Source organism: Phalacrocorax aristotelis, chromosome 12 (genome assembly GCF_949628215.1).
Source record: "Phalacrocorax aristotelis chromosome 12, bGulAri2.1, whole genome shotgun sequence".
Classification (NCBI taxonomy): domain Eukaryota; kingdom Metazoa; phylum Chordata; class Aves; order Suliformes; family Phalacrocoracidae; genus Phalacrocorax; species Phalacrocorax aristotelis.
In genome coordinates, this window is record NC_134287.1 from 3,775,506 (window position 1) to 3,786,621 (window position 11,116).

The following is an 11,116-nucleotide window of genomic DNA, read 5'->3' on the forward strand; positions in this document are numbered from 1 at the left end:
CACATTACACAGAAAGCTGGCATAGGCAGGTTGTTAGTAAAAGAGAAGGTTTATTGACAATTTCATTAGGCATGTTAAGGTGTATCTATGAATATATTCGTCTTCAAAATTCCTGATCTTGCTCTGCTACTCCACAGAGGCTGGTATTCCCCTTAAAAATCCAGCAGTCTGTGATGGTTAAAAGCTCCTTGCTACAGCTGTGGTGGCGAAGGAGATGAAAAGCATGAGGTCTGAGAATAAGAGGAGTCGCCTCTCCCTAGTGCTACCCTGGGGAAAAGTGATAGCAGAAGGAATGAGGAGTGGGAAAGAAACAGATGCTTATTGTCAAGGTGCTGCATGACTGGGGAAAAACCAGTGCATGGCCATCATTTTGCTGCCCCCCTCACCTTGCATCGCTTCCAAACACCTGGGAATTGCGTTTCCGTTCTTGTCGTCTCAGTTGCGCGGTCGAACACATGGTTTCTGGCACAAGGTCGGTAACGCTTTAACTTCTTTCTGACCCAAACCTGGTGAAGGCTTTGTGGAAGCTGCAAAAGATGGTATCAAACCTAGGCTTCAGGAGCTGCTTTATTATTTGAGAACAAATGTATTTTGTTATATTGTTTTGTTTATAACTCACAGAGGTGGAAAAATGGCTATTTCTTGAAAGATTCCTTTTGGCTTAAGAGAAGCAACATCATTAATCTAGCCTGAACGTAGGTAACTCTGGGATAACTGGAGAGGCATGGGAAAATGCCAGGTGTGGGAATAAGATCGCAGTGGCTTTCAGGCAGAAGAAAGGAGGCCGAAGCTAAGTAAAAAGAATTTTTTAAGATGCCTGTTCCTTTTATTGCAAAAGGAGCCAAGTATTTTCAAGATACGGATTATATCAGAAAGTAACATTAGAATGTTAGAACGTAAATTGTTCCATGATAAGAAAAAATAAGCTATTAATATTATTACAAAGTCTTGTTGGTTTGGAAAACCATAAATGCAGTAGATTTGTTGGTTAATTCAGTCTATCTTAGAGCTGTGTCTCTGGGACAACAGAAGTTTAGGCATGGTCTCCAGGCATTTGTGCGGCATAGAGTGGTACTTCAAGCACATTTTTGTTGAGCTAGGAGTGTGTAAGTGTTCGCAGGCTGTGGGGCTGCTATGTGTGCAGCTAAGCAGGCTAGTTTCTGTCCAGCTTTTTGTTCCTCATTTCTCGAACCAAACTGGACATCCCTGCCCTCAGTCTCTACCTATCACTACATTTAGCAAAGCTTTCTTTTCCTTCACCATCCTCGTCCTCTGGAGTGGATAAATTTTGCCGTTGAGCAGCTTTGTATAAATTACGTTAGGCAACTATAAATAAGTACTTTCTTTAGGTTCCTAAGTTCTTAATTAAATTATAAATATTTTAATTTGTTTATTTGCAATCATCTCTGTTTTTTCGGTTAATTACCCGGCAACATGTTTGTCTCCGCTTCGAAAGCTTCACTGTGACAACAACTGATTTAGTTACGAGTTGCCCAGTAACTCCAGTGTTCCCCAGAGTTAGCCAGAAACGTTTCCTGATTAATGCGTGAGCATGTTAATGCAAGTGACTTGCTTCTCAGAAGAATGAGTGAAATCTGTTTCTCCAAAAGCTTTGCTCGTTTCCTTGTATTCCCTAATACTTTTGGCCTGATTGTGAGCGACGTCCTAGTCCAGGCCTTGGCATGGAATCCAGATTGCTGCCATACTCCCTTGGATGAGCGTTTAAAGTCAGTTTTGCTCCATTTAATTAACAAGCAGGGAGTACCAGGCTAGCTCTGTTCAGTATCAGGCAGCACTTCCCTCATCAGGAAAGCACAGAACCTGCCTGGCTTGCACATGCAGAGCAGGACTACTAACAGATGAAAATACTGTTTCATCCAGAGAGAAGATATGGCTCTTTGTTGCTGTGACACGCTGGTTTCATGGAATTGCTTATTCAGAGAAACTCAGGAGAATGAAGAGAGCTGCCGATCCCGAAGCATTTATGAATACGGGAAGTTGCTCGATAGAGTGACCCTGGAGTGGAAGGAATGCATGTCTCACAGCTGAGGCGTTTCGAGGTGTTGGAAACAACAAGGGAGATAAGCTGCCTTTATTTAACCCATCCTTTCTAATCACTCTATACACTGCTGCTTTCTCTTCTTTCTGTGTGCGTAACAACGTATTCTGTGTTTGATAGAAATTAAGGCAGACAGAAATTAAGGCAAACACCTTTCCTTAATAAATCTCCAGAGTTAATTTCCATTTAAATATCAGTTCCGTTACCAGTTTGTTATTGCTGGCACTATCCCCCTATCTGAAAAGATGACCATCTGTAATGTCAGCATTTCATCATCAAAGAAGACTCTAAATAACTAGCGGCTTTTTTTTTCTCCTTTTTTGAATGACCAGCATAGCTCAGAAATGCCAGATTTTCAGAAGAGCGCCTCTTGCCCAGCAAGCTTGTTTAGATCTTTAGTAATTTGTTAAAATCTTGGGGTTTCTGTCCTGCGTGACAAATTATATTGAGTAATTCTCTGAGTAAAAGTTATAAAAAACAATCCTCTTTTATAACAAAAGAGGTTGAATGTTACGGGTCAAAAGTAATATTTATTTCAGAGCTTAAGGTTGTTGTGCTGGTGATTTCCCTTGTGACTATGCAAGTGGCTGATCCCGTTTTTTCTTTAATGCAGTCAATTTTTCCGTGGTACTCATTGCATACGTGCCATTCACAAAAGCCCAGCTGTGAAGCTCTCTGGGTTTCTCTGAAGGTAGTTTAAATAAACCGGTTTCACTTTGCATTGCAGCAGATCAGGAGCATGCACCCAGGCGGCTCCTGCTCTCAGCCATGGGAATCATAATCTCCTGCTAGGAGGTTACAGTGATTCTTATACCAACAGGATGTAAGGGCTTCTGATTGTTTGGCAGCAGTATAATACAGTTTTTTATAACAGATTTTAACTGAATAGTCAAATCCTGGATATAACACAAAGAATGAAGGAAATCTGTTGTCGTTTTAGGGTTACAATATCCAATCTGATATTTCTTTATTCAGGTGCTTAATATACGTGGACTAAATCCCCAGCTGTATCTGCTCTCTAACACCGCTTCATAGAAAATATCTTATGCATAAAATATGTCAGATGGACTTCTGCAAGCAAATGCATTTGTACTTTCTCTTCTAGAATGAGCTCATTACTTACAAAGGGTACCCCAGCGAGGAGTATGAAGTGGTGGCAGAAGATGGTTATATCATTACCATTAACAGAATCCCTTATGGTACACAGAATCGGGGAAATCCAGGTACAGTTCTTTAATATGAGACAAAACCAGACTACATGGGGCGCATTCTGGAAAGAGACAACCTCTTCGTAAAATGCCCATTAAAGCTTGTATACCTAAGTCAAATTTTAATAAAGAATTCTGGCTGCTCTGAACAGCCTGCAAGAATAACATGATTTATGTCAGGCACACCTATTTACAATAAAAATCCACTGTAATATGAAGCATATATCCTCATAATAAGAGTTGATGAGTAGAAGTTAGAAAACAAAATAGGGTAAAGGCTGTAACCTGTCCAATCAGCCTGCTTTGAGAAAGCTATTCCTGCTTCAAATTTTGCTTTGCTTTTGCTTACGCCTGGTTAATATCCATGACTGATTAATATTTTGGGTAATGGAAACCTCTGCAAACAGTCCCACACCTTTATTCTATATATCAGTGTTGAGAATCTCAAGCTAATGTGGTAGAGCTACGCAAACAATGACCAGAGGGTGCCAAGCTAGTTTTTGCTGCTGTCAGGCAGAGCTCTTTCCCTAAATCCTTACAGAAGCTTAGAAGAAGTTCTCTCTTTACAAAAAGGGATGCTTTGTTCTTGTGCTTAGTTGTCTCCCTTTAAGTTGGTGCAGGAGCAAACCCCAATATTGAACATGGGACAGTAAATTCCCTGAACTACCAGAAAATCAAGACATTTTATAAACTGTTGTTTTGTTTCTGATTTGCTTTTCAGCTTCGAGACCTGATGTATTTCTCCAACACGGATTATTGGGAGATGCTAGTAACTGGGTCACAAATCTGCCCAACAACAGCTTGGGCTTCATACTAGCTGATGCTGGCTTTGATGTTCGGATGGGAAATAGCAGAGGGAATCGCTGGTCCAGAAAACATGAAAATTATTCCATTGATCAAGATGAATCCTGGGCTTTCAGGTAGACTGAACCATTGAAGGGCATCTCCATCGCCACCCTTAATATATTTATTTATTTATTTAAGCCGGCTAAATCAGGGATTTACTTATGCAACCTTTTAAAAAGCATTCTTTACATTCACTTTTTGCTGTGGTGCCCCGTACATGCATGTGAACTTTAGCTGTGGTGGAGACTACTTTCCTCTAATTACTGCTAGAAAAAGGTTCTTCACACTAGAAATAGAGCAGGACAGCAACTCAGAGGAACCTGCACAGGTCGCGTCCAGCCCACTCCTCAGTTCTGAAGGCAGTTTTGGAGGTTATTTAGAAACACTAGTCTGTATATTACAATAATATTAAAGTCACAGAAGGAGAAAATGTAAATAATTTTTGCATTTATTTTAATGAACATTTAAAAATAGATCTTTTCTTTAATGACAAATTGTACAAAATATGTGATCTGTTACTATATCACCAGCTGTTCCTTCTATGTAGACCACTAAAATTGAACCTGGTACTTCTTGAAGTATCTTTTCTATTGATGTCAAGGGACAAAATACCCCAGAAAACCGTGAGTAGTGTCTTCCATATCCAGTGCCAGAAAAACATAGAACCTAAAATAGCTGAACGATTCACTAAATCATTCATGTTGTTTCTTTGCTGACAAGCCTGTAATAAAAATATGAACTCAAATGGATTTTTATTTTATGCATACCTCTCTTTCAATCTCCTGCCTGCAGTTTTGATGAGATGGCAAATTTTGACCTTCCAGCAGCGATAAATCTAATTGTGGCGAAAACAGGACAGGAAAAGTTGTATATATTGGCTATTCACAAGGTTCAACAATCGGTAAGTTACACACAACAGACCAATGTTTCAGGAAAACAGGAGTAACGTGATTTCAGATGCCGAATGTACCTGGGGTATTCGTTAAGTCTTTGCAGTGTGGAAAACACAGGATAAAGTGTCTTCAGCACGTAGGGTGTTTTAATTTACTATAAAGACAGTAAATCATAATGGGTGAAATGCACCAGTGCTGTAAGTGCTGCTAAATCGACTGCTGCCGACTTAGAATTATACTGGAAATTACTGTGGGCCATGCAAATTGTTTCTTTCCAAGATGCATGGGTGTGCCCAACAGCAGATGGTCGGTTGACCAAAATAAACAAAATAGGAAGATGAGAGTACAAAAAGAGAAGTTGGCCAGTTTGGATAGGACACACGCACAAAAAATAAAAAGAAAATATGAAATTGGTTTGACCAGAAAAAAAAAACCACTGCTCCTCCCAGTAGTGTATGAAAAGCATGAACGGACATCAGAAGTGTGCATTTATGTTTAAATAGGTTTGGAAGAAAGCTGTAAAGGCAAAATATAGAGAAAGAAATTTCTCTCTGAAGAGGGAAATAAAACTGCAAGCTGGTAACACACGGAGAAGAGGGATTTCACACAAATTTAGGCTGAACCACAGCCTCTGAACAACTAACAAGGTTGCTTCTAGGTTTGACATTGCAGAATAGCATTTATAAATACTGAGAACAGTCTAATGTACAGTTATTTTCTTAACTCCTCTTTTTTGTGTTTTCTTAGCTTTCATTGCATTTTCAACAATGCCAGAGCTGGCTCAAAAAATCAAACTCTATTTCGCGCTGGCACCTGTCGCTACTATTAAGTATGCCAGAAGCCCAGCCACAAAACTCCTCTATCTTCCTGAAAAATTGCTCAAGGTATGTGATATCTTGATTTCAACTGTTTAACCATATACTTGTTTGTTCAGCTCTTAAAATGGATAAACAGAAAATATAGGGCTTTATGAAGTCTCCTCATTTGCATGGGGTAGGTTTACCTTAGGACTGAAGCCTTTGGAAGTTCAGACTGGACATTAAGAAAAACTTTTATCTAGGGCAATAGTGCAGCACTGGGACAGGGCAACCAGAGAGATACAGAGATGCAGATCCTCCAAGGTTTCCAAGACAAAGCCACAAACGCTGTGCAGGCTTAGAGCTAAAATACAAATTGGAATTAACATTCAACATATCTCGTCATTAAAAGTGATGAAACATAAATTGAGTAATGCCTGAGCAGGCTGATGCAATGGAAAAACACCCAATTTCTTTCTTGTTTGTGGGAACATCACCTGGCAAATGAAGAAAAGCAAGTGAGAACCACTGAAAGTGCTGGAGAAGAGGAACAGGACACAAACACCTTTTAAAAACAACAGCAAAATATACAAGTGTACATTCCTAAATAAATGTTACCTTTGTATTTCACCAGGTTTCTTTGCAAAAGAGAATTCCTTCCCCAGACTGACTGTCTAAGGCGGCTAATAGTTCCTCTCTGCAGCCACCGAGCTTTTGCCAGGCTTTGTGGAAGTGTCTTCTTCAGTCCTGGTGGCTGTAACCTGAAAAACATTGACATGGTATGTGTAACTCTTACCAGCGCTACTGCAAGTTTAAGCTTCTGCACCCAAAACTTACCTTCTGTCCAGTGGTGTCACTCCTGAGTTTCTATTAGCCAGCGCAAGCCAGCGCTGCAGGGAACAGTCCCCACTAGGAGACAGTCATATCTGCTGGTTGCCCCACCGATAGCATGGGACCCCTGCCTCACTCCTCAGAAGAGCACTTGGCACCATCCCTACGATCGACAACTGCTCAAAGCCCCACAGAACTCTGCAGTCTGCCTTCTGCCAGACCTCACCTAGGGCACCGTCTCCTGGTTCACACTGGCTGCTGGTCTTGTCGGAGATCTTCAGGATGCTGGCATACCATGGAAGAAGAAATAAAACCCCTACCTGCTTCACGTTTCCAGGAGCTCTTTGCAATGGAGAAAGGAACACACATGTTCTCCCTTGTGCTCCTCCTCCAAGCCCTGGACCACCATCAGGGATGTGCTCGGAGGCCCAGGATACCTAGCCGGTACCTGAGAGAGAGCAGGCAGACGCTGGGGGTTAAGACATACTTAGGCACCTCATGCTATATGCAGCTGTAGGTCAGAGCACCTGGGCGTGAAAGTCTTGCTCCAGCATCTTCCAAAAAATGCCTTAGAGCGTGTTCTCTGAGGAAGGAGCACACAGCGACTTGCTAAGAAACCCCTGCAGGACTAGGGTGTGTTTTATTCCAAATAGCTGGCATTCCGCAGGCAGCTGAAGTTCCTTTTACTGAGCTGTTCAATCGCGATCCTCTCTCACACAGGATCTGTTAGACTCCTAAAAACAGCCACCCAGCTTGGGGCTTAAATTGCTGACTTTCTATTCTGTCCTTTCCACCTGTAGACTCTTTTAGATTCTCAGTCATCTTGGAAAATGGGGGTTCTTTCGGTGCTTCTCCAAACCTGCCACATCGCCACACCTGGAGTAACTCTGAGGGAGTCCCCGACTGTGCCGCTCCAACTTCTGTTGGTTTTATTGATGAATGACGCTGCTGTGGCAGATGTTTTGATGTAGATCTGAATACAAGGGAGGAATGGAATACTTACTGAATATTTTCTTTCAGAACCGAATCAATGCGTGTATTGCACAACCCCCCGCTGGAACTTCTGTGCAGAACATGATCCACTGGAGTCAGGTACTAGCAAACTCCTGAAAGACAAAACAGGTATTCAATGATTCAATGACTCAGTGGCTGGGTGATGTAGAGTGGGTATAGCTGATGAATATAGAATGATGTAGAGTGGGTATCGCAGGTGAATATAGAATGATGTAGAGTGGGTATAGCTGATGAATATAGAATGATGTAGAGTGGGTATCGCAGGTGAATATAGAATGATGTAGAGTGGGTATAGCTGATATCCCACGGTGAAGCCACAGCTAACTTCTTGAAAACACAGGCAACTTGTGGTTTACAGTTGAGATCTCAATTTAAAACACTATTTTTCATCAATCTTTCTTTTGCCAGCAGGATAGAAATACCCTATGCAATAAAGGCACATTTGAAGCCAACAGTGAAACACTCTATTTGTGCAGAAGCAAGTACGCTGGAAGCTGTGTGTGCAGATGCGTGTATCACCCTTCTTACTGTGGATCCAGTACCATTTATAAATGATGTCCATGGTTCTGTACAGAGCTTACCTTAAGAAATTAGCTAAGTTTCCAGTGCGGAGTCAAGCAATGAGCAGACACATGCTGTCAAAGCTCTGAGTGCCCAGGGAGGCTGCTGGGTGCAAGGCGGGTTTCCTGGCAGCGCTGCAGGCTCTGGAGCAGAGCAGGAAGCAGCTGCGAACCCAGTGAGCTTTCACGGGTGGTCGTGCACTTTTCAGCACAGCAAACACATGGATACGTTTGAGTGACATCTGCACAGGCGTTTACTCAAACAATACTTTTGGCTGTGTATTTGCATAACATACTAGATTTGATTAAATTGCTTTTGTAACCGTGGCCCATAAAGAAAAAGGGTTACAAAGACCCAGTGGGGGGAGCTCTACAAATTGACTCAGGTTTAGTTCAGCATCTAGCCACAGACTGACAAGTAGAAACATGAAGGAGTAATACTCCTAACCCCTCGTTGTTGTTGCTGTTATTACTATTAAAGGAGTTAACAGACACCTTGCCTTCAATCTTAACATCCCATTGGTGGTGTCTCGCACAGTAGTAACAACCACGCTGTCGGCAAAGCCAAGGAGCACGAGGGAAGTACTAGAAATGGTGATTTCTGTGTTCAAACCCGAGAGGGAAGAGAAAACAAAAGAAGGAGCCACTCACAGAGCTGAGTGATGGCAACATGACTGTCAGACGAGGACACGGCAGCATCAGTGAGAGGAACTTGCTGAAGGCAGTTGTCAGTAGCAACTTTACAAACTAGAACAAATTGACTGTGAGAGCATCCCTGGGTCTTTCTGCAGAAGCCATGATTCTTTTGGTTCTGACAATAACATTTGACCCCTTTTCACTGGTAAAGACTTTTAATTAATTTAACGTTGGCTCTTTTGTAGCTTTTAGGAGAGCTTCTGTTGAGGCTTTAGATAGGAGTCAGAGGCTCAGAAGGGAAGGAACCCACAAACTTCCTTAATGATGGCTTTGTAACTACCCTTCTCTTGTTCATCCTCTTAGGAAGCCCATTTGGGGAAGTTCCAAGCTTATGACTGGGGCAGTTCAAATAAGAACATGGAAAAATGCCAACAGGTATATGTTGGTAAAACAATATTATTGCCCTTGGACGACACTGAAGCACATAGGAAAAGAGCAAGGATGTAGCAGGAGACACATATTTAAAACACAAGTAAATGAAAGTATTATTACTTTCCAGTTCAGAATTCAACAGAGAAAGTATGCAAATACTAACGGCAATAATAGCTTTTAAAAAGGGCGGTGGGGAGGGGGGTGAAAGAGGAAGACCAAAACTTTCCAATTAAACAATCAATAAGAGTAAGGGGAAATAAGGGCAGGAAAGACAGGAAATGAATTTTGAAAAAGAGGAGTACATCTAGTGGATAAGACCAAGAGGCATCTTGCCTACTTGTGTGATTGAAGAGTTGCCAATGTATGAGAGCTCAGGGAAACACTATTAGGAAGAGGGCAGCTGGAGAGCTGATAGCTACCCCTAGATTCTGGCAGCCAGAGATGAAAAGGCTGTCCTCAAGCAGTCTCTGAGGACCCTCTCCTCCATTCAAGACTCTCACCCCATCCTTGACCTTCCTGCTCTTTAGGTCTCCACAACAGCCAGTCATTACAAGTTACATGTTTTAATGATGGCTGGGATGAAATGCAACTTCCTTTGGTTTGTCTTGAATATACTTGCCCCTGGAAAGTCACTGGATGCCTTCTGGATTTTGTGTTATGAGAAGTAATGGGATAATTACTTCCTGTGCTCTTTCTTCCTACTATTTGTGACTGTATAAGCCTGTCTCCTGTCCCTGCTCTGGCCTCTATTTTCCAAACTCTGGAGTCCTAAGCTACTTCCTCTCTCCTCCTACAGATGCCACTCCATGCTCCTTTTCATCCTTGTTGTGTTACTAACCATGTCTGTCTTCTGGGGCTGACCAGTACTCCAAAAGGACCAAGGTGAGCATTTATCCAGAGGCGTCCTGATATTTTTGTCTTGTTCCAGGTTTCTCCCCTATGAATTCCTAGATGAGAGGGCACAGAGTCAACAGTGACCCTTTGTCAACTCAGGAGGCATTTTTCCTTTGGCTGTGCTATCAGCTGGGTCATCCTTGCAAGCACAGACAGAAAAGACAAGTAAGGGCACTTCCTTCCCGTTTGGCTTAGGGATCTTGACTTTGAACAGTGACAGAAGAAATCCCCAAATGCATGTTTAAAGTTTTCTGTGCTTTCCTAGATGTTCATTCCTGTACTGCTTCATGTTTTCCAGGCTACTCCTTCTCTCTACAATGTAGAAGAGATGCCTGTACCAACCGCGGTATGGACTGGGGGACAAGACTTGCTCGCAAATCCCAACGATGTGGCCATTTTACTGCCTCGAATTAAGAGGCTCGTCTATCACAAGAGGATTCCTGAATGGGCACACCTGGATTTCATCTGGGGCTTGGATGCACCTTTGCACATGTACAATGAAATCATTGATCTGATGAAGAAGTATCCTTAACCCACAACCAGTAGTCGTACCTGACTCCTTCAATGACACTTGCTTTCACTGGGTAGGAACAAAACCTTCTTTGCATCAGATGATTTCTGCTGGAGTCAGAGAAAAGGTTCCTCCTGACACTATATTCACAGCACATGTCACTGTAATGCCTTTTGCATCCTGATGGTGCACTTCATATTTTCTGGCACCCTTGTGGATCAGTAACCACTTTTTAACTGATACAGCCTAGATTCTGCAATAACTGTCTGTTGCTAACAGAAGACAGGGTTTTGTTGCAGCCTGCTCTCTTCTTTAGACTCTAACAGTAATGAAAGCGCTGACTTTCTCTGGATACAGTCAGTGATCTCAAGATATTTTCCATTCTTCATGTTATTTCTCAGTTTATTGGGCTGGCAGTTATTGAAAGGCATAGTG

General features: G+C 42.1%; 1 protein-coding gene across 1 annotated transcript; it reads left to right on the forward strand.

Moving 5' to 3' along the window:
* Positions 1-455: 455 nt before the first annotated feature.
* LOC142063514 (lipase member M-like) lies at positions 456-11,116 on the forward strand. The gene is given in 11 exon segments (XM_075107324.1): positions 456-472; positions 1,882-1,992; positions 3,164-3,282; positions 3,989-4,187; positions 4,906-4,979; positions 4,982-5,014; positions 5,754-5,891; positions 6,437-6,582; positions 7,655-7,726; positions 9,208-9,279; positions 10,469-11,116. Coding segments are annotated over 11 exon segments (1,215 nt in total). The 3' UTR covers positions 10,703-11,116.